Genomic DNA, 27408 nt, shown 5'->3' on the forward strand with positions numbered 1-27408 from the left:
CATTGAATTTATAGATTGCTTTGGGTAGTATACTCAAGAATATCCGTGTTTTAAATTGTAATGCACAACATCTTGAATAATAGTTGTTTAACATAGAACATTTATATCAAGGTAAATAAAAATATCAAAAGAAGTCTTAGTGAATGACTGAGGCATAGGAATTGCAATGACAAATGTCTCCAGTGACCAGTCAAGTCATAGGAAGGAAGTGAACTAGGGAGGAGATGGAGGGAATGATAGGGACCACAGTGAACTCTTAAGCACAGGGCACATTTAAAGGAAGAAGCTGCTATACGACCATTAGTCTTGATTGCAAACTCAGTGTTGACAAATTTTCTCTTATGCAGAGAAACCAGGGGTCCAGATTGTGTATGCCAAGGGAATTTTTTTTAAATTGTGAGGTCATTCAAAACTTACCTAGAGGTGGATTATCCCATGGACTTCCACAACTCCTTGTTGTAGATAAATGACAATTTTTATATGTACATTTAAGAGGATGATATTTTTCACCAAACTGAGATTTTTCAAAACTTATTATTATAGCCATTCCAAAATTCTTTTTCATTGCATCAATTCATTCTTCATTGCATCAATTCATTCTTCATTGCATCATCTTCATTGCAATTCTTCACTGCATCATCATAGTTAACAATGGTGATAGGTAGTGTATTTGTACCACGCATATACCATTCCCTAAGTCTAGACTTGGATTTTATTGTGGTTGTTGTTTAGTCACTAAGTCATGTCCAACTCTTTGCGACCCCATGGGCTGCAGTACATCAGGCTTCTCTGTCCTTCACTATTTCCTGTAGTTTGCTCAAACTCATGTCCATTGAATCAGTGTTGCTATCCAACCATCTCATCCTCTGTATTTTGAGTTACTATACAAATTGAGCACCCCTTAAGGAAACCACAAGTGTTCCAGTGGAATTTTTCTTGTCACAAATTGACAGCCTAGAAATATTGGGGTTAACCTTTGACTCTGTCCTAACTACTGTTATTTCTCCTCAATTTCTTGTAGATATGTTTTCCTTAGTTTGCACTCTTCTGTCCTGATCCAGGACTTATCACTTAACTGAATTCCTGCTGTAACCCCTAGCAGCTTTCCTGCTCCCAGTATCTACCACCTTCTTTGAGCTGACATATCACTTCCAGTGGCATTCTGTTGCTTGCCACATCAAGTCCAAAGGCTTCTATAACCATATTCTATGATCATGTGATCATTCAGCTCCTTCTTGTCTTTTCAGAATTTATCCGTCCATTCAGTTATTGGGCTTCCCTGGTAGCTCAGCTGATAAAGAATCTGCCTGAAATGTAGGAAAACCCACTCAATTGCCGGATCAGGAACTGAGATCCCCTGGAGAAGGGATAGGCTACCCACTCTAGTATTCTTGGGCTTCCCTAGTCACTCCTATGGTAAAGAATCCGTCTGCAATGCGGGAGACCTGGGTTCCATCCCTGGGTTGGGAAGATCCCCTGGAGAAGGGAATGACTATGCTCTTTTGTATTCTAGCCTAGAAAATTCCATGGACAGAGGAACCTGGCGGACTATAGTCCATGGGGTCACAAAGAATCAGACATGACTGAGTGACTATCACTTTACTTTCAGTTATTTAGATATCTATGTGCATTCTCACCTTTCTTTATATTTTCTCATGTTTTAGAGAGAAACATGCCCTCACCCTCAACAGCCTAACCTACTCCTCTTCAAGGCTTGATTCAGGGTTAGCCATCAGATCTCCCCCCACTACCTCTGGGTGCAAGAAGCTCTGTGCTTTTCAGCAAGTAGTTTAACTTCTCTGATTCTATAACAGGGAATTGGTCCAGCTCTTGTAGAGATTTTCTCTGGCTGTGACATTCTTTAACCCCATCTCTTTAAACATGTTGACTTCTTTCTTCAAACATGTTGACTTCTTTCTTCTGTAAACTCCTTTATAATGCTTTTAGTCTCTACCATATAATCTTCAGTTTTTCTCTGGCTATTACACTTAATAATGTCATTTGTCTCACATGCTTAACAAAGGGCTAAGTCCATACCTTATACTTTTGTGCCTGTTGTAAATTAATACAGTGCAGGTGACTAGTTGGTTAATTTGAACACTCTCAGTCTTTTACACAGCCTGAGCTGAATCATGGCTAATAGCTGTACCTTCAGGTCCCAAGCCAGTACTGTTAACCTTTGCACTGAAAAGGTTTGCAAGCCTTTTCTAGGATTTGTCTAACAGAAGTGACTATCCTTTGTTTTATTTTACTATATGAATTGCTATCTGCCAACAAAGGAAATAAGTGAGTATCTGGGATTGCAGAGGTCTGGGTCACTTTTGTTTGTCAACCTTCTCAGTTTAAAATGTGAGAGACTTGAGCAGAGGTTCAGTTTGGAAAGGGCAGTTGAAGACAATCAGTTCCCTTGGGGTATCGAGAAGGTGTAGAGCATACATAGTTTAAAGAAGGAGCCCAAGGAACCACAGAGGAATAAGGCTAACTATTTGACCTGAGAGTCAATTTTTTAATAAATAGCTAAAGGGTGAAGTTATTAACATATAACCCACAGGAGGAAAGAATATGTTTTTGTGAGGTAATTATACCTCAGCATCTAACAGGGTTCTTTGAGAGGGTAAAAAAGGTGTGCACAAGAGGGAGCCAGTGAACATTCAGATTTTCCAAAAGCCTTTGATAGATTTTGTACCAAAGACTGCTTTAGGAAATGTCCTCTCAAACCAGAATTGAAAGAGACATGTGTACCCCAATGTTCATTGCAGCACTGTTTACAATAGCCAGGACATGGAAACAACCTAGGTGGTCATCAGCAGATGAATGGATAAGAAAGCTGTGGTACATATACACAATGGAATATTAGTCAGCCATTAAAAAGAACCTGTGTACGAGACAGCAAAAGAGACACTGATGTATGGAACAGTCTTATGGACTCTGTGGGAGAGGGAGAGGGTGGGAAGATTTGGGAGAATGACATTGAAACATGTAAAATACCATGTATGAAACGAGATGCCAGTCTAGGTTTGATACATGATACTTGATGCATGGGGCTAGTGCAGTGGGACGACCCAGAGGGATGGTATGGGGAGGGAGGAGGGAGGAGGGTTCAGGATGGGGAGCACATGTATACCTGTGATGGATTCGTTTTGATATTTGGCAAAACTAATACAATTATGTAAAGTTTAAAAATAAAATAAAATTTAAAAAAAAAGAATGCATTTGAATCAGTTCTGAGGTGGATGAAACTGGAGCCTGTTATACAGAGTGAAGTAAGTCAAAAACAGCAATAGAGTATACTAATGCATATATATGGAATTTAGAAAGATGGTAACAATGACCCTATATGCGAGACAGCAAAAGAGACAGAGATGTAAAGAACAGTCTTTTGAACTCTGTGGGAGAAGGTGAGGGTGGGATGATTTGAGAGAATAGCATTGAAACATGTATATTATCATATGTGAAACAGATCACCAGTCTAGGTTCGATGCATGAGACAGAGTGCTCAGGGCTGGTGCACTTGGATGACCCTGAGGGATGGGATGGGGAGGGAGATGGGAGGGGGTGTTCAGGATGGGAAACACATGTACACCCATGGCTGATTCATGTCAGTGTATGGCAAACACCACTACAATATTCTAAAGTAATTAGCCTACAATTAAAATAAATTAATTAAAAAAAAAAAGAAAAAAGAAATGTCCTCTCACCATAGAGTTGGGGATAATGTTTATTCATGCATAGAGATCTAGTTTAAATAGAAGGAAGGAACAAATGGGTAGTTTAAAATGAGCTCTTACTTTCATGGAGAGATTTTTACAGTAGGCTTTCTTTGTTTTTAGGATTTTTATAAATAATTGAAGAGTCGGCATAGTAACTCTGAGGTGCTTCCCAATTTATAGTTGACATTGAGAGCTTGTATATAGTAAAATATAATACTAAGCTAAAGAGTATTATCTGAAGGACTGTTTTAGAAGGCAGAAAAATGGAATGCAAGACTATATCTCTAAGAAGATGGCTGCACACATATATTTCAACTCATGGAAGAGATCCAGGAGTCATTATGTAGGGATCTCTGAAGATACTTGCCTTGGATATTCATGTATCTTCATTCAGAAGGACCTATATAATTCTGGATGTAATCATAAAAATCTGTTATTGCCTGATTCAAAATTGATACCTCTTTACCTGTGTTATTTGTACAATTTGAGTTTTGAAGATTAAGTGGAAAATGGATCAAGGATTTGAATAAGGAGTATTCAAATAAGAGATGAGTATATCATATCAAGCCTAGCTCAGTTGCTCAGTCATGTCTGAGTCTTTGTGACCCCATAGACCCCATAGAGTCCAGCCTGCCAAGCTTCTCTGTCCGTGGGATTATCCTGGCAAGAATACTGGAGTGGATTGACATTTCCTCCTCCAAGGCATCTTCCTGACCCAGGAATCGAACCTGCTAACCCATATCTCCTGCGTCTCCTGCAGCTGAGAGCAGTGAGCCACCTGGGAAGCCTGAGGATATCAGCAGAGAAAGTCTGAGAAAGGAAATTAAAAGAAATCTCATGAAGGTCATATGTTGGTTGGTTTACTGTAGACTTGTTTGCTACATCCCAAAAATTTGAACAAGGCTTTCTTTTGAATTTGAAAAATCTGTTTTTAAATGAATTTGATTTAGCAGACATGTGGCAAATAAGAAACATGAGGCTATTAGCCTGAGTGTTCAGACTGAAAAGTTCAATTTTATCAACAACTTAGTTTAAATTATAATTTGTTTAAAGAGTAGTCAGTAAATACCAGTGCTTTCTCATCAAAAGCTCTGTGGATATCATTGTGATAGGCTATATTGAAGAATCATTGAATTGGCAAAGTGATTCTGACACTTATATAAACCAGGGAGCCATTTTACACAAGAACTGTAGATACAGAACCTAGGTTGTGACCCAAGGATGTAAATTGACCCCCAATACTTTGGGAAGACTTTATTGTTAAAAAATTGAATGATGACTTGCACTCTATAATTTGTGCTAACTTATTCTGGGCCCCTGGTGCAGTTATTAATACAGATGTGTTTCTGTCATCCAATACATAGTTTTATTGTGACTTTTCCTATAGAAGGTTAAATTTAAGGACAGGTGGAAAAGCTGGGGAAATAAAAGAGAATATATCATCCACAGAATGTCACCAAGAACAGGGAAAGCTAGATATATGGCTGAGATCTATAAAATAGGGACAGTTTCTGGGAATGAGCTTTATGAAGGCTATGCATTGCTTTTTGACAGCTTTTTCTTAAGTTAAGCATGATGATAATGCCTTCCCAGAGTGATGCCAGTGCCTAAAGGGCAATCCATCTGCCCACAACCTTTTCAGTGAGTGTGAAACTTGCATCAAAAGATGCACTGGACTCAGATACTTGTACCATATAATTTCTTAAATTATCAACAGTGCTGTGCCCTTCCAAGTACATGGTAACTCCTTGAAAGCACAGAAACTAATCTCTTCATCATGCCCTCCCATGTAGAAATTAGTATTAAATAGTAATTTTAAAGGATGGTCAGGAGTTATGGTTACTGAGTTGGTAAGACTTAGCTGACCCTAATAATGACACCCCAGGTGGAAGAAGAATGTTTCTGCAGAAGCCCTTCAAAGCACTTATTGTACAGCAATACTGTTATCAGACTTGAGCAGTAACATTTGATTGTTCACACATTTCAGAGGGGAGACTGCTCTCATGGATAGGTGTATTACCTTAAATTTGTCTTCAGGAAGACATCTTCCTGCTACATCTAGTCCATCAGCAAATCTTGTCAGATTTATGTGTTAAATATGTCCCCAGTCTCTCCAGTTCATCTCTCTTGCCATGACCCTGCTTCAGACCGGCATCATCTCTCACTGATCTACTGCAGACATAACTTCCCTCCCCTATTCTACTCTTGCCCCATTGACAATTCTCTCAACAGCAGCCAGGCTCATCTATTTTTTGAATACAAATCTGATTATGTCACTGTCCTACTCAAATTTTCTGGTGGTTTCTCATTGTACTTAGAATAAAATTTAAAGTCTTCACTCTAACCTCTGAAGCCCTGCATGATCAAGCCCCTGACTATCTCTGTGACCGCATTTCATGTGATATTTCTCACTAGTCACTATGTTCCAGCCCTGCTGGCTCTCTCTGTCTCTCTCCCTCAAATACACTGAGCTACTCTGCACTTTTACATTTTCAAATTTGCTGTTTCTTCTGCGAAGTATATTCTTCCTCCAGATCTCCACATGGTTGATTTCTTCTCATCACCTAGGTCTTAACTCAAATGTCAGTTCCTCAAAGAAGAATTATCCTGTCTAATCCTGATTAGACATCTAATGTGGTCATCTGTGTGGATCACTATAAACTGTGGAAAATTCTGAAAGAGATGGGAATACCAGACCACCTGACCTGCTCTTGAGAAACCTATATGCAGGTCAGGAAGCAACATTTAGAACTGGACATGGAACAACAGACTGGTTCCAAATAGGAAAAGGAGTACGTCAAGGCTGTATATTGTCACCCTGCTTATTTAACTTATATGCAGAGTACATCGTGAGAAATGCTGGGCTGGAAGAAGCACAAGCTGGAATCAAGATTGCTGGGAGAAATATCAATAGCTCAGATATGCAGATGACACCACCTCTAATGGCAGAAAGCAAAGAGGAACTAAAGAGCCTCTTGATGAAGATGAAAGAGGAGACTGATAAAGCTGGCTTAAAACTCAACATTCAGAAAACTAAGATCATGGCATCTGGTCACATCTCTTTATGGCAAATAGAAGGGGAAAAAGTGGAAACTGACAGATTTTATTTTCTTGGGCTCCAAAATCACTGTGGACAGTGACTGCAGCCACAAAATTAAAAGACGCTTGCTTCTTGAAAGTAAAGCTATGTCTAACTTAAACAACCTGTTAAAAAGTAGAGACATCACTTTGCCAACATCACTTTGTCCGTATAGTCAAAGCTGTGGTTTTTGCAGTAGTTATGTACGGTTGTAAGAGTTGGACCGTAAAGTATGCTGAGCATCGAAGAATTGAAGCTTTCAAACTGTTATGCTGAAGAAAACTCTTGAGAGTCCCGTGGACAGCAAGGAGATCAAACCAATAAATCCTAAAGAAAATCAATGCTGAATATTCATTGGAAGTACTGATGCTGAAGCTCCAATACTTTGGGCACCTGATGTGAAGAGCTGACTCATTGAAAAAGACCCTGCTGCTGGGAAAGACTGAGGGCAGGAGAAGAAAGGGGTAACAGAGGATGAGATGGTTGGATGGTATCACTGACTCAATGGACATGAGTTTGAGAAAATTCCGGGGGATAGTGAAGGACAGGGAAGCCTGATGTGCTGCAGTCCATGAGGTTGAAGAGTTGGACACGACTTAGTGGCTGAACAGCAACATTCCAACAATGTGAGAGATTAAGCCAACTGTACAGTTATATGTTGTAGTCCTTGTAAGACCACCCGTACTTCTAACACAGTCTACACATTTGGGGTGTTCACAAAACCAGTCTCAGTTTTGGTGATTCATTAGAAGGACTCCCAGAACTCTCTAAAAGCTGTAAACTCACAGTTATGCTTTATTGCAAGGAATGGGTATAAATTGAGATCAGTCAAGGGAAGAAGTGTATAAGATAGAGTTCAGGGTGGCTCCAAATGTGGAGCTTTCAGTTGTCCTCTCCCCATGGAATCAAGGCAGTGTTACTCTCCTGGTATTGTTGTATAGACGTTTTCACAAAGGATGGCTAAACAGGTAAGCTCAGCTGAGCTTCAACTGTCCAGAACTTTCATTGGAGCTCCATCACTCAAGTGTGACTGATTTACCCATGGAGCTGATCTCAGTCTCTAGCCCCACCAGAGGTTAACTGATATCACAGTTCCCAAAGTCTCCATCCTTAATCAGACTTTGATCTTTTTTAGTCTTAGGCTAGTCCTTACCCTAAGACTCTCTGGTATGGCCAGTCCCCACCATAAGTCATATTGTTAAGACTATCTGGTGACCCAAGGCCCACGGACAAACAAGGACATGTCTTTCAGGCTTGGCATTTCAAGGGCTTAGAGATCACTTCTGAGAGGACAGAAACAAAGGCTAGATGTCTTTATGGGCCAGGTTAAATTCTTTATCACACATATGAATATACTATATTTTCTTTGGTTCATTCTCTTCTTGATGGATATTCGGGTTACATGTGATGTATAGCAAATAGTACCTTTATTTAATGAATGAGTGCTTTATGTAATACTGTGTGCCAGCACTGTGTATCTTCTTTTCAAATATTAACTCATTTAATTTCCAGAAGAATCCTATATGAGATAAATACTATTATTCTCATTATACAGATGAAGAAAATAGGATACTGAAAGGTCACATAACTGCTAGATGGACTAGCTGGGATATAAACTAAGACAGTCAGCAACTTCCTCATAACCACTATGATATGCTGTCTAAAAAACAATACAGCAAAAAAATATATTTATGCACATCTTTTGTATATATGTCTGAGAGTCTGTAAGATATATACCTAATAGTCGAATTGTTGCACTCTTGATGAAAGTAAAAGAGGAGAGCAAAAAAGTTGGCTTAAAATTCAATATTCAGAAAACTAAGATCATGGCATCAGGTCCCATCACTTCATGGGAAATAGATGGGGAAACAGTGGAAACAGTATCAGACTTTATTTTTTTGAGTTCCAAAATCACTGCAGATGGTGACTGCAGCCATGAAATTAAAAGACGCTTACTCCTTGGAAGGAAAGTTATGACCAACCTAGATAGTATATTCAAAAGCAGAGACATTACTTTGCCAACAAAGGTCCATCTAGTCAAGGCTATGGTTTTTCCTGTGGTCATGTATGGATGTGAGAGTTGGACTGTGAAGAAAGCTGAGCGCCGAAGAATTGATGCTTTTGAACTGTGGTGTTGAAGAAGACTCTTGAGAGTCCCTTGGACTGCAAGGAGATCCAACCTGTCCATTCTGAAGGAGATCAGCCCTGGGATTTCTTTGGAAGGAGTGATGCTAAAGCTGAAACTCCAGTACTTTGGCCACCTCATGCAAGAGTTGACTCATTGGAAAAGACTCTGATGCTGGGAGGGATTGCAGGCAGGAGGAGAAGGGGACAACAGAGGATGAGATGGCTGGATGGCATCACTGACTCGATGGATGTGAGTCTGGGTGAACTCCGGGAGTTGGTGATGGACAGGGAGGCCTGGCATGCTGCGATTCATGGGGTCGCAAAGAATCGGACATGAATGAGCGACTGAACTGAACTGAACTGAGGCATATGCATCTTCAACTTTATTAGACATGGCCAAATTATTATCCAAACTGATATTTTTTAGATAATTTGTAAGATATTTTTTTATATCTTTCCTAGTCCATGGCTTTTCTTTTGTTGTCCAAGTGTTTATCATTTAAAAATACTTTTTTCAACATTTTCTCTACAATTTAGCCTTTTGTATCTTATTTATGAAATATTTATTTCCCCTGAACTCAAAATGTATCCTCTCATATTCCAGAAGCTTTGTCTTTTATATTTATACTTTCATCTACCTGGGATTGATTCTGTATATGGTATAAATCAATTGTCTCAAAACCACTCCTTCAGTGATCCATTCTTTCCCCACTAGTCTGTAATGCCACCTCTGTCATAATCATTTTCACATACTTATGGGTCTTATATTAAGAGACACCCTGCTGGCTCAGACAGTAAAGCATCTGCCTACGATGTCAGAGACCCACATTCAATCCCTTGGTTGGAAAGATCTCCTGGAGAAGGAAATGGCAACCCACTCCAGTATTCTTGCCTGGAAAATCCCATGGACAGAGGGACCTGGTCGGCTATAGTCCATGGGGTCACAAAGAGTCGGACATGACTGAACAACTTCACTTTCACTTCATGGGTCTTATATTAGTTTGCTATCACTGCCATAATAAATCACCATAAACTTATTAGCTTAAAACCATGAAAGTCTGTTGTCTCACACTCCTGGGTGTCTGAAGCCTAAAATGAATAGGCTGGGCTCCTTCTGTCTTGGGGCTGTAGGAGAGAATCTATTTCTTGTCTTTTCCAGCTTATAAAGGCCCCCTGCATTCCTTGACTTGTGACCCCCTTTTAGCAGTGGCATGACTCTGACCTCTGCTTCCATCTGCACATCTTCACTGACTTTGACCTTTCTGCTTCCTCTTTTAAGATACCTTTCTGATGACATTGCATCCATTGGGAAAATCTAGGATAATTTCTCCATCTCATGATCTTTAGTTTAATCACATCTTCAGAGTTCCTCTTGCTGTGTAAGAGAACATATCCACAGGCTCCAGAGATTAGGACGTGGACATCTGTGATGGGAGCATTATTCAGTCTACCACAGTCTTCTTCCTGGGCTTTCCATCATTCTTAATGTTTTTAATCCATCCCTTTTTAGTATACTCATTTTAACTATCTGAATAAGGTTTTGTGGGAATCTAATCCTTCTGTTTGTTATGTCTGTTAATTCTCACTCAGGATAAGATGTATTTCTTCATCTGTTGTACTGGATTATAAGCTCATCATAAGGGAACTCTGTTTTTGATAATTTCATGTAGCCTGGATTGAGGTCATATTGTTCTAGAAAGTTTTAGCAGTTGCTTCCACAAAATTTCCCAGGGTACTACTGACCCAGGTGGGGCCAGTGGTAAAGAATCAGCCTGCCAATGCAGAAGACACAAGAGACGGGGTTCGATCCCTGGGTCAGGAAGATCCCGTGATGTAGGAAGTGGCAACCCACTCCAGTATTCTTGCCTGGAAATTTCCATGGACAGAGGAGCCTAGCAGGTTAGTCTTTGGGGCCACAAAGAATCAGACACAGCTGAGCTATTGAGCACACACACTGGCACAGAGCCATTTTTCATGATGTTTTATTGGTTAGTGAGTGAAGTTGCTCAGTCACAGTATCTCAAATCATGTAATAGTGTAATTTCAGATTTCCAGTCTATGTGAGAGAAGACCACTGGTTATAAATACAATATTGTAAAGTTAAAAAATAAAAAATAAATAAATAAAATTCAAAAAATAAATAAATAAATACAGAAGAATATACATCCTTGCAGATGGATTCTTTACCACTGAGCCATCGTGGAAACCCACACAGGGCTTTAGATAAAACAATTTAATGTTTTCTGTCTTGTAGTCACTGGATTTCCCCCCTTGATCACCTTTTCACTAAAGTGTAGTCCTTTATGGATCCAGATATTATTAGAGAATATCTCATTCTCTACTCCCTGCCTTGTTTGAATCCTAAGGCCTCTGCTTTCCCTACATGGGCATTAAAACTCCAGCCCCTAGATTCATGAGTTAGACAAACTCCTTAGACCTTCTGTAGCATTAACTCGTGTGCTTATTGCTCTGGTTTTCAGTTCCTGATTTAGTTTGTGCTTACTTTTATGGTAAGTAAAATTTCCAGAGCCTTCCCAGCTTGTTTTTCCCTTAGCATTTCTTTGTGGTCACTTCTGTTTTGGAGGGGTCTCATCCATCACCTCCTGAGGCTATTTGTAGCCTATGTGCCTTAGGTAGTCAGTAGGTGGTTTGGGAGTGGGGGATAACTGAGCTTTGCTTATGGATACTTTCAGCTTGGTCACAATTCTAGGTTTTCATGTTGTATTATTAGCACTAATACCTCTGCTGCATTAAAATATTAATCTTATCTCTGAGATATCCTTAATACCATGATAGAAAGATAATAAATTATCAATATATTTTTTTTCTAAGACCAGTTACATTTATTAGGTGTTAGATATTTTAAAAAACATTATATTACCTTAATTTTCAACTCAAGAATTCTAATCCTCATTTTCCTATTCTCTTCCTAGAATGTGTGCAGTGTTTGGTGGAATCTATTGTCTTCGCCATTCAGTACAGTGCCTTGTTGTGGATAAAGAATCTGGAAAGTAAGGATGATATAAGTTACCTTCCTGTATTTACACCCCCAAGCACAAGTGAAAAATGCTAAAGTCGATTTTTAAAAAATGATTCTTCAAAGATCCTCCTTGGTATTAATAACATATCAACCTTGATTAAAAGTAATTTGTGTTTAGATCCTCCAGAACAAGGAAAATGAGTTCAGAATATAGAAACTAAATTAATTTCCCTGCAATATGACTATAACTCCTGATCATCCAAGCTCAGAAGACAAATCATTTCAGCTGCCGGGGGTAGGTGATGAGTGATGTTAGTTTTCCTTGTGGCCTTACCCCCTCTAATTGATTTTCATCAGATGACAACAAAGCCCTCTGTTATTGCATTTTTAAAAATGGATCTCACCTAAAGACTCATCAGATTAATCTCTGCTGATAATGCATGTCACTCCAAAAGAAAAGACTTTAATGATTTTTAGGTAGATTGTTGTCATAAACTATGCTGCCCTGTTATCTGAGGATGAATTCCTTTACAACCATATCAGGCCTGCAGGCTGGTTTAGGATTGAAATAAGAATGTATCTGCTTTTAAAGAAAGCTGAACATGATCTCTTTATCTGTTCATTTTTATATTTCAGTTTTATTTTTCTAGGATTTGTTATTCAGTTACTAAAATATATTCTTGTCTAAATTACACTAAGTAGTATTTTTTCTTTTTTTTATTTCTGGGCTTTACATTTAAACATAAATGGGCTAACTGCATCAAATTTTAGGAGCTGTTTAAATTGCTATGTATTTTTCTTTTTCTAAGTATTTACTGATCCATATCTCTTGTATGACTGTTTTTAGGGATACATAAAGAAGTAGTATTGTTCAGGTCATAAAATACCTTAATATCTGGACCTAGAATCTTAAAAATATAAAATTTAAGCTGTTTTTTTCATTTTACAATAATTTTATATAGTCCAAGTAGCATAAAGTGTTAATTTCTCATAGGCCAGCTATAGTGTCATAACTAGTATTTTGAGATATGGTGGAGAACAAATTCAACTAGAATATGTAATATTTAGACAAGGAAAGTAATTATTTAATATAAGATAAAATAGACATATGGTTTAAATGCATATAATTATCTTTAGCACTTTAACAGAAAGGTACTACATAAGTGAAACATTAATAATCTACAGTGAAAAATCTACCCCACAGGCCCGAGATATATTGATATGTGAGGGCTCTCTGGAGGTTCATGACGGAATAGTTTTCTTTATGATTCTTAGAGTCATTTTCCCTTATGCATTCATTTTGAAGCATGAGTATGTATCCATGATGGAAAGCTAGATAATGAATTGCTTGTTTGGTGCTTATTTACTTAGATCCTTTTACGTTTTGGAGGCCTCATTCCAGTCCTACATGTTACTCTTAGTGACATGAAGAATTCGCATGGCTCGTGATTGTTGTTTTTCTTAAAGGATCTGTTAGGACAGTAAAAAGCATCTGTTGCACTAAAGGCTGCATTTACCTTAACTTTGACTTAGTTTTTATTACAAACTCTAAATAGAGGAACTCTTCTTTGTGGTCTGCTGCAGATCTTGGACTGCAACAGATAGCTGAGGGCTCAGGCTCTAAAGACCAAAGTTTGGTAGTTTTCAAATTTTAATGTGTCTGTAAATCACTAGGTAATAGGTAAACATGTAAAACAAAATGCCCATTTCTGTGCCTCATGCTGGCAGAGTAAAATTGGATAATATGCTTAGAGTGAAGCCAGGAAATTGGCAATTTTAAGGAATACCTCCAGCTGAATATTATGTAGGTACTCCTTAGATGAAACTTAGAAACACTTATCTGTAAGGTAAAATTCAAGATTTAGCCACTGGTACTATGTTCCATGATGGACTAGGCACTCTAGGTCTTAATTCATTTCTTTTTTATCTGTGTAGAAAGATCTTAAACATAATAATTATTCTTTAACAACTCTTAAGGCATGCAATGGTCAGGTAACCCTGGAGTAAAAGGAGACCTGGAACTCTGTCATTGCCATGAGGGACAGTGGGCAAGTCACTTGTCTCTGGGCCAGTTCCTTTGGCTATGAAATAGATGGACTCTGTGGTAGATTTTGGGTCTCCTCCCAGATATGACATGCTTTAGTTGAGTTACTGAAAGTACTTAAAAAGTACTTAGTTTTTCCTTAGCACTTAGAAATAAATTATCTTAAAATGTTTTATATGCCCAAATATAGTCCATTCTCACATATTGGGTAATCTTCAGTCCAGTGAAAAATTTAAAAAAATGTTAGAACAGGTTGTATGTGTCTACTTTAATGAATATAAATGAAATTGCAAAATGGCTACTTACACTGTTTATTATTACTTTACTAGAATGTCAGTTTTCCAATGAATATCTTTTTATTGTCCATCTTGGGGTGTTTAAGATATAGCCATTTTGTATTCTGTGTATGATTCTCATATTGGAAAACTTATTCCAAGCCATAAATATTTATTTCCTTAATAGTGGGACAGTTAAAAATTTGACCTGCATTTATAATATTCATGATATGTACAGTATTCTCACTACTAAATTGCATAAGTGATCTTTAAAAAGTTTCTTTATAAGAGACAACCAGTACTTCAAAACTGTAAATTCATACCTTCACTAAAAATCCATTGTATCAAGTCGAAGAGTATCTATAAGCATCTAAAGCAAGTATTGACTGAAGTTGACTCAGGCTAATTTATCTTTCACAAATACTATTACTTTGTCATTCAAAATCCAATAATTGAGAGACCTACCAGTAATAGATATTTTGTCAGGATTTGAATATAAATGAGGGATAATTTTTTGAGGGAAAAACCTTGAGTTTATATTTGGGCATATCCAGCATACATTTCTTTTTAAGCAATCCAGGTTGACTCAAACAATTGTTTATTCTGAGTTTTATAGGCTTATTAATCAAGGAATTTGCAAACGTTTGCATTTGTCTCCTTATGGTTTTAGATTGTCTTGTCTCCCCTATTTTCTTGTATGGAACACTTGGCATCCTCTTTCCTCTTTGGTGTGGTTAAGAGCTACCCATGCTTCAGTTGCTTAGACCTCATGCTTAGACCTCAGAGGTCTAAGTTTATTTCCTGATCCCACAGACTAGATCAGAACCCTCTGCCAGGCCCACAACTCAGGTCCCCTCATATGATTGTAAATTCTCTATAAGAAAAGGCAGGATCTCACTGCTGTAGTATCCCCAGAATCAAGGCAGGTTCCTGTCATCCATTATACTCAATAGATTTAAGTTTAAAAAAATGAATATTAAAAATTGATGATAGCTTTATTGTGCTTTTCTTTTCACCTTTCATTGAGGAAAGCAAATAGAAGCATAAATGATCAAAGCACTGAGTTTAGCGTGGTGATTATACATCAAAGTGTTGTACAAACTTTGAGAGGAGAAATATGGAATATGTAACTAAATCCATACTTACTTTGAGCTATATCTTATTTTTCATTTTTGTTTAATGTACTCTCCTGAGATCCACTTTGACTGTGCTCTCTTGGCTATGTTATCCTTGACCCTGCTTTCTTAATTTTCAGAGGACATATATATCAGGAGTTCTTTTCTATACACTCTCATTAAATTCTAATACTGAAGCCCTCTGTTGACTGTTTTTGGAAATACTGAATGCTGTTGTTGAGCAGCTTTCTTTTCCTTTGTAGGAATGCTGACCATGTAAAACTCTTGTAAATTTGATTTCACCATTTAGCAATGCAGTATTTGATATTAGCATAGGGTATGGATGACCTTGGCCAGACATGTCTGTAACCAATAGTCAGAATCTAATTACTTCAGCTAATGTTCTTGTGAACTTCAGCTGTCTCACTTACTAGATTTCCTGCTATTACTATTTCTTGGAGATATCTTTTTTTTTTTTCTTATGTCAGGAATAACTGTACCTTTCCCAGGTATTTGGAAGTTAATAATGAATAGTATGTTAGACTCAGGGTGAGGTGACTGATTCTTAACACCATTTTTCATTAAATAAGAAAAGCACTGAATTTCATATTTTAGTATGTCCAATTTGCAAGATGGTAGTGGTAATATTCTAGATATTTAACCTCCACCAATCACATGCTAGTTGCTATGGGAATAAAGAGATGAATAAAACATGAATCTTGCCCTTGTGTATAAAGATTACAGGCTCTAAAGTCATGTAGGCCTAAATCTGTGTTCTGGCTTCCCCACTTACTAGTTGAGTGAACTTTAGCAAGTTGTTTAACCTCTCTTTGCTTCAGTTTCTTTATCTTGAAAGTGGGACACAACAGTACCTATCTCATTTGGTTATTATGAGTATGAATTGAACAGATAAAGTGTGTAGAATCCATATAGCAAGAGCTTAGTATCTGTTAGCTAATAGTAGTTTTTAATGTAATTGGATACTTTGGAATCCCATAGAGGAGATATATTGGGAAGATCCTTCTGTGCTATGCTAAGGAGTTCAGATTATAATTAATGGTATTTCAGATTATAATGTAGTTTTTTAAATTTTTTATTGAAGAATAATTTCTTTACAGAATTTTGTTGTTTTCTATCAAACCTCAACATGAATCAGCCATAGGTATACATATATCCCCTCCCTTTTGAACTTCCCTCCCCATCCTACCGCTCTAGGTTGATACAGAGCCCCTGTTTGAGTTTCCTGAGTAGTACAGCAAATTCCCATTGGCTATCTATTTTACATATGGTAATATAATTATAAATGGGTGAATAACAAGATTAGATTTGTTACTTTTACATTCCATTTCTGTAATTAGAAGTGATTTGGAAGAAGCACTGCGATGGAAAGAGATTCTTTACCTGCTAAATCAGAGATTCTGTAATTTTTGTTTCTGTTTCTGCACTATACACATATATTGAATACTTCCATCATCCATCATGTATTCAGGCATCCATGCACAGTTGTCATCTGTGTGCCAGGCACTGGTGGTATAGCACATTACAAGACAATCATGGTCTTTGTTCTCATGGAGCTTAGAGTCTACTGGGGTACATTAAAGAACAAATAAATTAATTAGATAATTATACATTGAAATCTGTTCAATATGCAGATCTGGCTCTGTCCTTCCCTATGTAAAAAGCTTCAGTGATTTTATATCACTTCAGAATGACGCATGACCCCTTTAACATGACGCGTGAGACTCTGGGGTCTGACGTTTGCCTGCCTCTGTCAGTTCATCTGTCTTCTCTCCCTATTTGGTTCCTTGTATTTCTCTTACTTGCCTCTGTTCCCCTGCAAGTCCTGAGCTTCTATTGAAATGTTCTTATTTGCTTGCTTTAACTGGTTTTAACTGCTTTAAGTTCAGTTCAGTTCAGTTGCTCAGTCGTGTCCGACTCTTTGCAACCCCATGAATTGCAGCACGCCAGGCCTCCCTGTCCATCACCAACTCCCGGAGTTCACTCAAACTCATGTCCATCGAGTCAGTGATGCCATCCAGCCATCTCATCCTCTGTCGTCCCCTTCTCCTCCTGCCCCCAATCCCTTCCAGCATCAGAGTCTTTTTCAATGAGTCAACTCTTCACATGAGGTGGTCAAAGTACTGGAGTTTCAGCTTTAGCATCATTCCTTCCAAAGAAATCCCAGGGCTGATCTCCTTCAGAATGGACAGGTTGGATCTCCTTGCAGTCCAAGGGACTCCCAAGAGTATTCTCCAACACCACACTTCAAAAGCATCAATTCTTCGGTGCTCAGCTTTCTTCACAGTCCAACTCTCACATCCATACATGACCACAGGAAAAACCATAGCCTTGACTAGATGGACCTTTGTTGGCAAAGTAATGTCTCTGCTTGTTGGTCATAACTTTCCTCCCAAGGAATAAGTGTCTTTTAATTTCATGGCTGCAGTCACCATCTGCAGTGATTTTGGAGCCCCCAAAAATAAAGTCTGACACTGTTTCCACTGTTTCCCCATCTATTTGCCATGAAGTGATGGGACCAGATGCCATGATCTTCGTTTTCTGAATGTTGAGCTTTAAGTCAACTTTTTCACTCTCCACTTTCACTTTCATCAAGAGGCTCCTCTTCACTTTCTGCCATAAGGGTGGTGTCATCTGCATATCTGAGGTTATTGATATTTCTCCCGGCAATCTTGATTCCAGCTTGTGCTTCTTCCAGCCCAGCGTTTCTCATAATGTACTCTGCATAGAAGTTAAATAAGCAGGGTGACACTATACAGCCTTGACAAACTCCTTTTCCTATTTGGAACCAGTCTGTTGTTCCCTGTCCAGTTCTAACTGTTGCTTCCTGACCTGCAAATAGGTTTCTCAAGAGGTAGGTCAGGTGGTCTGGTATTCCCATCTCTTTCAGGATTTTCCACAGTTTATTGTGATCCACACAGTAAAAGGCTTTGGCATAGTCAATAAAGCAGAAATAGATGTTTTTCTGGAACTCTCTTGCTTTTTGATGATCCAGTGGATGTTGGCAATTTGATCTCTGGTTCCTCTGCCTTTTCTAAAACAAAAGCAGCTGATGTATCACTTCCTGCAAAGAACATTCCCTAATACTCTGCTGTTCCCCCCACCACCAAGCTTTCACCTCTTAGAACAGTGCTTGGTACATGGTTGTATGCCACACACATATGGCATAAATATTATTTTTAACGAACTACCAGTGTGCTAACAATCCATTCATTGTCTTATTAGATTTAACAAGAGTCTAGGGCAGTGTCAGTGGAGATGTTGAGGAAAGGCTAGTTTCAAGAAGTCTTTATAAGGTGAAATCAAGATTGAGTAGCAGATTAGATGTGGGAAAAGAGATTTCTAATCTAAGGAAAGTCTAGTAACTGCTGGTCATGCCATTAACTGGGACTGGGATTCCAAGAAGGGAAGCAGGTGAGGAACTATGAAGAATTCAGGTATGGGGCATGCTAGGTTAAAAAGGCATTTGGAGTCTATCCAGAAAAAAAGTAGATAATAGTTAAAAATATGAATACAGAGCTTGGGATTGATTACAACAAAGAGCCATAGGTTTGGAGTTATAATCATGTTTGAGACTGTTGTAGTAGATATTTACCTAATAAAAATGAGTAATAGGTGTTTTGGAATGGTTTCATCAAAAAGGTGGCATTTGAAATAATATGTTTGAGAAAGCTTGAAAGGGCATAGTGAGCAGAGGTATTATTCTGTTTTCTTCAGTTACTGGGAATCTTCTAATTCCTTTAATTAATGTATTTTTCTTTTAATGATTTCATGTGTGATTTATGTATTCCTTATAAAAGTAATTGGGATATTAATCTGAAGATTATAGAGAATGGATACTTGTTTTAGTATTATTTTTATCTCCTGGACCAAATTCCAGATAAAGAGTTTTCATCTTGCTGATTCTTTTCTTTCTTACCTTAATTTTGCTATTTGTGCCCTCATGTTATTGAACCAAGGACTGTATAACTGTTGTAATATAGAAAGCTCAGCTCTAGAAATGTTCTGTGTGGCTTCACTGATTCTTATGATCAGCTTGGTTGTTGCGCCCTGTAACTGGGAACTCCTATCATGTTCCTCCTCAATTTACTATTTATGGGGCTCAGCAAGGTCCTCAACTAAATCCAGAATGCTGTTAATCTTTAATGGCTTCCTCAAGTTCATGTTGCAGGGGTGAACAGAGGCTATTTTAAGGTCTCATTTTGTTGTTTTCCGTTACTTGAATGTCATAATTTTTTATATTAATCTTTATAATACAAAGTCTAAGTCTAGGTCCCAAATCTATATTTCCTTCCTCATTGTTCTCCCAATTAGGCCTAATATATGATAGTAAGTATCTGAGGGGAAAACAAATCTTATCACTTACTTAAATGTGTCTTGGTTTGAACAGCTTTGCTCAGGCCTAGAGCCTTAGAACTTTAGCATGAGACTATCAGGTAAGTTGTATTGTTATCATCTATCTGGCTGACTAGGCATATATGACTGTCACCTCAATTTCTGCAGAAATCAGTGTTTTTTTCCTATAGCAATAATCTTGAATTTCCACCTAGGATAGCATAAAGATACAACAGTAGCTGTGACACACTCCATGGTGATTCTTCCCTGGGATTTGGGAGCTTATCAGAATCTCCAGGGGTACTTATAATTTGAAAAAGTCCCCCAGGTGTGATTCTGATTTGCTTCCTTCTCCTTCTCCTCCTCCTGTGAGAATCACTTTTTAATCCAGAAGCGTCAGCATAGATAGGCACATTTATTGGCATATTATCCTTGCATAGTTGAGCTCTCCAGTCTCCATACCCATCCTTCTGTTCTGAGTGATCCCCAGTAGTGTTAATACCATAACTTCTGAAATCACTGTCTGCCTTTTACCAAAGCTGTAGCTATCATGAAAGCAGCCCAGTTAGTATTTGGAAACCTACAAGCAAGGAGGTCTCCACAAGCTTCAGGGCCAGGTTTAATTATGCGGTTTACTTAAATGGGAGCCCTTTGCAAAGACTTAGATTGGAGTCCAAGGTTTACACTAACATCACTCCCTCTTCCAATTTGATTCCAACATTTTATGGTGAAAATATTAAACTCTACACCAACATGGAAAGAATTTCAGGGTGATCACCTGTATATCCACAACTTAGATTCTACAATTAACATTTCAACGTGCTTGCTTAATCATATGTCTACCCAAATACTTATCCCTCTGTTCACCTATTCACCATTTCACAGTAACTTTCACAGTAAATTCCAGATAGCAGTACAGTTTCCCCTAAATACTTCAGTATGCATATCATTAACTAGAGTTTAATATTTGTTTATAGCTTTTTCTTCTGATGTAAAATTTACATGTGGTAAAGTACCCAAATCTTAAGTGTTCATTACCTGAGTGTTGACAAATGATAAATCTGTATAACCTGAATCCTTGTCAAAATACAGAAGATTTTTAACAGCCTCTTTTTTTCTGCCCAGATTATTCCCTCTTGACTTTCTATAGTCTCTGAGTTAAAGGTAAGAAAGAGGCTTGTCAGTGTTTCCAGGACAAATAGGGATTGGAGCTTCATGATGGATCAACAGATTTCTCTTTTCCCTTGCCAAAGTACCTTGTGTTTTAAATTGTGTATGAATGTTTTAAAACAGAAGACTTGAAGGAATTCTCTGGCAGTCCAGTGGTTAGGGTTTGCAGTTTTCACAGCAGGGGCCCTGGTTCGATCCCTGCTTGGGGAACTAAGATCTCACAAGCCACATGTCATGGTCCAGAAAAAGAAAAAAAAAATTAATAAAAACATAAACCAGGAGACTAACTTGCCTTTCTGATTTTAAGTACTTATTTTTTAAAATAGATATAAATACTTTAGTTAATTAAGTATTTTATAAAGCAGGAGCTCTAGTTTGATGAAATGTGAGGTGATATGCATAGAAATATAACTGAGGAAGAGAAAGGAAGTAGAAGTTATATGGGAAAAAATCACATAAATATTGATATATTTATTAATATGTAGTCAATTGATTAAAAATATATGTATCTAACATCACAAGATATAGTTTAGCCTGATGGCAGTGTCATGCCATTTATTTAAGAATATCAGCATATCATAATCTGCCTTTATTAAAATACGCATTAAATTCCTTTCACTATTGGTCTTGGGTATTTGTCATTTTACTGTTAATGCCTTTATGCCTGGCAAATAGCTCTTTTTAAAAAATAGCTCTTATTTAGGGTAGCATATTTTAATTTATGCTAATATATTTAAAATATGACATCAGTTTGAAATTACTTGTTTGCATTTTATGAGGAGTAACACATAAGTGTTTTTCAAATAAAATAATTCTAGTCTCAAAAGGAAAGCTATGACAAAGTAAATTGTGTTATTTCCATAATAAAAATATATAGGAAACATGTAGACATTTGCATATAGTTCCTGAAATATTGCATACTGTCTTTGTCAGTGCTGGTAAATCCATTTCAAGGATGTTGCCCTTAGTCCATTAGTTTGGATAATGAACCCTATAAAGTACATTTATAACTTGTGGCACTGCAAGGAGATGGATTCTAATATTCATCGTTTTATCTAGACACATTGAGAGAAGGTCAATGGAGGGTTCTATATGATTCATTGTCCCAACACATTTCAGATGACAGAGACCTGATAATGTCCATGCATAAGTGTTTTCTTTATTTGGAAACAGCACTTGAAAGAAATCTTTCTATGATCATCCTTTGAAGTAAAGTGGAAACAGATATTAAAAAAGCTCTATCCCTCCCCCCGTTTTTTTTGGTTTAAAACATTACCACACTTGTTTCAAAATAGCTATTCTTGAACAAAAGAGAAAGCGACACTTAACAGAAAAACAAGCCTTTAGTGGCTTTATTAGGCTGTAAATAGTGGCTTTATTAGGCTGTAAATAATATAACAAGATACTTAATCAAATTTTCCTCCCCCTTTTCTTAGATCTGTTAAGAAAAAAAAAAAAGCCTATTTTCTAAACAAAGAAAAATCTTCTATGTTCCTAAACATTAGAAAAGCTTATAGCATAATAGTTGTCCTAACTTTCCTCTTACTATTAATAGCATTCAAAATAAATATTTAAGTTCTAGTCCACACTTAATAGTTTAAAATAATTCAAAATAGCAACAAGAATATATATTCTGCAGTTTGGTTTAAGTTTTGTGTCAAAAATGTGTACTTGTGGGCAATTTTAAAATCTTCTCACAAATTAATTTTAGATTCAGGATTGGTAGCTAGCTGATTCTGTTTGTTTTCTTTATTATGTAATCATCAATGAAAACTTTTTTCTTTGCTTATCTTCTTTGTAGATGTAAAGCAATCATAGATCAGTATGGTCAGAGAATAATCTCTAAGCATTTCCTTGTGGAAGACAGTTATTTGTCTGAGAACACATGTGCACATGTGCAATACAGGTAAGGCACTCCTCTAGCCACTCTGCAAGGGAAGGTGAAACTTAGGGAAATTCATCCGTGTGGTTACATTGACAATTCTGTATGATTCTGTACTTCAAGTAAGATGCAAATGTATACCAAACAAAAGATATATTCAGTGTGTTACCACTGTTTTCTTATAAGGTCTGGTTTGAGGGGAATCTAGCCTAATGTTGACTCCATTGCATTAGCTGGGATCTGTCTGCAGGTCACACATCCTCCTTTGCTGAGCCAAGAAAAGATTAAAGCAGAACTTGACTTGGTTTGGGGAGGTGACACTTTTATCATGACTTAAATCTTTCAATGAAACTAGACCACTTTCTAACACCATACACAAAAATAAACTCAAAATGGATTAAAGATCTAAACGTAAGACCAGAAACTATAAAACTCCTAGAGGAGAACATAGGCAAAACACTCTCTGACATACATCACAGCAGGATCCTCTATGACCCACTTCCCAGAATATTGGAAATAAAAGCAAAAATAAACAAATGGGACCTAATTAACCTTAACAGCTTCTGCACATCAAAGGAAACTATTAGCAAGGTGAAAAGACAGCCTTCAGAATGGGAGAAAATAATAGCAAATGAAGCAACTGACAAACAACTAATCTCAAAAATATACAAGCAACTCCTACAGCTCAACTCCAGAAAAATAAATGACCCAATCAAAAAATGGGCCAAAGAACTAAATAGACAGTTCTCCAAAGAAGACATACAGATGGCTAACAAACACATGAAAAGATGCTCAACATCACTCATTATCAGAGAAATGCAAATCAAAACCACTATGAGATACCATTTCACACCAGTCAGAATGGCTGCGATCCAAAAGTCTACAAATAATAAATGCTGGAGAGGGTGTGGAGAAAAGGGAACCCTCTTACACTGTTCGTGGGAATGCAAACTAGTATAGCCACTATGGAGAACAGTGTGGAGATTCCTTAAAAAACTGGAAATAGAACTGCCTTATGATCCAGCAATCCCACTGCTGGGCATACACACTGAGGAAACCAGAAGGGAAAGAGACACGTGTACCCCAGTGTTCATCGCAACACTGTTTATAATAGCCAGGACATGGAAGCAACCTAGATGTCCATCATCAGATGAATGGATAAGAAAGCTGTGGTACATATACACAATGGAGTATTACTCAGCCATTAAAAAGAATACATTTGAATTAGTTCTAATGAGGTGGATGAATCTGGAGCCTATTATACAGAGTGAAGTAAGCCAGAAGGAAAAACATAAATACAGTATACTAACGCATATATATGGAATTTAGAAAGATGGTAACAATAACCCGGTATACGAGACAGCAAAAGAGACACTGATGTATAGAACAGTCTTATGGACTCTGTGGGAGAGGGAGAGGGTGGGAAGATTTGGGAGAATGACATTGAAACATGTAAAATATCATGTAAGAAACGAGTTGCCAGTCCAGGTTCGATGCACGATACTGGATGCTTGGGGCTAGTGCACTGGGACGACCCAGAGGGATGGTATGGGGAGGGAGGAGGGAGGAGGGTTCAGGATGGGGAGCACATGTATACCTGTGGCGGATTCATTTTGATATTTGGCAAAACTAATACAATTATGTAAATTTTAAAAATAAAATAAAATTTAAAAAAAATCTTTCAAGCATACCTTCTGGTGGTCATGTAGCTATATAAATGAGATTTATCCATGGAATCTGAGTCACTGATTAACTTTTCTGCATTACAGGCAGATCTCCAGGGCAATCTTGATCACAGATAGATCTGTTCTCAAAACAGATTCAGATCAACAGGTAATTCTAGTCCTGTACTCGTTGGTAACATGTTGCTAACTTAATCTACATGGTAATATGTTGTAAATTAATACAGGTGAAATAAAACATATTTTAAAAATATGTGCTAATAAAATATTTAATGCATTTTAAAAATACATAATGGCAATTATGTAATACTTTTGGTTTCTTAAAGATTCCCTTCCAGTGGAACAACTAATTGCTCTTATGTAACAGATTTATTCTAGGAATATTGAAATCATCCTAGTTGTTTTTTTTTTTTTTTTTACAACTATGAAATTGAAATTATATTATTATGGGAAGAAAAGCATTTAGAAACATTTAAAAATCTTGGATAAGATGAGGATGATATGGTTAGGTAGCATCACTGACAGTGAACGTGAATTTGACCAAACTCTGGAAGATAGTGAAGGACAGGGAAGCCTGGCATGCTGCAGTCCATGGGGTTGCAAAGAGTTGGACACGACTTAGCAACTGAACAACAACAACAGCAAAAATCTTGAAGGAAAAGGCTTAATGGTAACCAGTCCTATAGCAGTGGTGGTAAGTTCAGTTAGGGGCCTCGTGTGAATGAGCATCAGCATGCATTTTCAATTCAGGCTTTCCTCATCACCATGGTTCATCTTGGTACCCTCTTCCTCCTCATAACCACTGATGCTATCAGTGGAATCTTTATACCTGTGGTTTTTCCTTAATCTGAACACGTAAATTCCAAAAGAATGCCCCCTTCTCCTTCTGACAACAGTTTACGGGACTGATAAAATCAGCTTACTCAGTAAGCATGAATGTCAGATCTAGCTTGAATGCTACTGCTTAAGATAGGTTCTGAAATTTCCTTAAGTTGGAAACTTTCTATTTTATTAAACAAATATGTTAGTTTTAAGTGTGAGTGCAAATTCTTTCATTTAATCATTCAACAGAGAGTGAGTACCTTTCACATGCCAGGCAGTGTGCTAGATTCTGAGGAGATATTGCCGACCATGATAGCATCTGTCCCCTCATAGCTTGCAGTCTGTAGGATAGAGATTGTCTTTTGTTGTTTAGTCGCTAAGTCATGTTCGAGTCTTTTTCGACCCCATGGACTATAGCCCACCAGGCTCCTCTGTCCAAGGGATTCTCAGGCAAGACTACTGCAGTGGGTTGCCATGCCCTCCTCCAGGGGATCTTCCTGACCCAAGGATCAAACCTGTGTCTCCTGCTTGGCAAGCAGATTCTTTACCACTGATTACTCCTTAAGAAAAAGGGTGTAGATCCCTCAGGGGGAATGAGACAGGCTGAGACCTGGGACCCTTTGCCGCAGTGCTTGCACCTGGACACAACTCTTCTTGATCAGCAAAATACAGAGAGACTATATGGGACTAAACTGTGTTCATACACAGTTGGGACAATTTCTGGACCCAAAAGATATAAAGAAACCAAAAAACCCAACTGCCACTTTTGAAGAGCCTGGAGCAAACACAGAGTGTTGGGAGCAAAAGCAGGGTACTGAGTATGCCCCCTGCACACAACGAAACAGAGATGGACAAGCAAAACACCTAAGCCACTTTTCTGGCCACATCTCCTGCATTGCAGGTGGATTCATTACCACCGAACCACCAGGGAAGCCTGCGGATACAGATACAGACAGATAAATAGGAAGGACAGTTCAGCACGGAAAGTGTGAACAAGAAGTTGTAAAATCGTAGCACTCATCATACTGTCGTATAATTGCCAGTTTACTTGTCTATCTCCCAGTAAACCATAAGCTTTGTGAATGGGTTGAAGAGTGACAGAGGCAGAAAAGTGAAGAGAGCAAAAAAGACACTTCTGTAGAAGCTAAGCTGGGAAGAGCAAGAGAGAGGACAGTGATCTCTGCTGAGGGATGTGGAAGTGAAGAGGGCATTTCTTTGAAGTGTTACAGTATATTTCAGCTGATGAGAATGGGGCCAGCAGAGGAGAGGTTGAAGATTCCCAGAAGAAAAGAAAGATAACTCATGCAGCAAGGTCCAGATAAAGGCTAGGGGAGATGGGATTCAGAGAATAGGTGAGAAACATTGTCCTTAGATGGGATATGTGACACTTTGAAATAAGAGGGTGAATGCATGAACACCTTGAGCTGCATGCACAAATTCTGGTAATTCATTTTTTATTTTTGTTCTGTGACAAATATTTTCTAATTTTCCTTTTTATGGCTTCTTAGATACACCCATCATTTAAAAATGGACATTTAATTTCCAAATACATGTTTAGTAAATTTTATGTATTTATTCATTTATTTTTCGCTGTGCTGGGTCTTTGTTGCTGAATGTGGTCTTTCTCTAGTTGCAGTGAGTGAGGGCTACTCTCTAGTTTTGGTGCATGGGTTTTTCATTGCTATGGCTTCTCTTGTTGTGGGCCACAGGCTCTAGGGTACAGGCTCAGTAGTTATGGTGCATGGGCTTAGTTATCCCTCAGCATGTGGAATCTTCCCAGACCAGGGATCGAACCTGTGTCCCCTGCATTGGCAGATGGATTCTTAACCACTGGACCACCAGGGAGGTCCTACATGGGTTTTTTTTAAGTATCTTTGATATTAATTTCTTATTTTGATATTAATTTCTCATTTATTCTCTGCTTTATATCTGCTTTATTCTCTGGAATCACCATGTGTATTTTTTCAGTCTTCTAACTATTGAGGCTTTCAATGGCTAAGTTAAAAATCTCTCTTGGTAAATGTCACATTGTGCTTAAAAATATGTGGCTTATTTCCAAATATATTTTGATATTGATTTCTGGCCTATTTTCACAGTGATAAGAGAACAGACTCTGTGATTTTAATACCTTTAGACTATAAAATTTTTGCACCTTGTTTCATGTCCCTG

General features: G+C 37.8%; 1 protein-coding gene across 3 annotated transcripts in view; it reads left to right on the forward strand.

Moving 5' to 3' along the window:
• Window positions 1-27408, forward strand: part of CHM (CHM Rab escort protein) — a 249696-nt gene that overhangs the window by 156134 nt on the left and 66154 nt on the right. For all 3 annotated transcript variants that reach the window (XM_061409549.1, XM_061409551.1, XM_061409550.1), the window contains 3 exons: window positions 11850-11927; window positions 22655-22759; window positions 24505-24568. In XM_061409549.1, coding sequence (XP_061265533.1) covers window positions 11850-11927; window positions 22655-22759; window positions 24505-24568 — 247 coding nt within the window. The remainder of the gene's footprint in view (window positions 1-11849; window positions 11928-22654; window positions 22760-24504; window positions 24569-27408) is intronic.

The sequence above is a fragment of the Bos javanicus genome, chromosome X (assembly GCF_032452875.1).
Source record: "Bos javanicus breed banteng chromosome X, ARS-OSU_banteng_1.0, whole genome shotgun sequence".
NCBI lineage: Eukaryota > Metazoa > Chordata > Mammalia > Artiodactyla > Bovidae > Bos > Bos javanicus.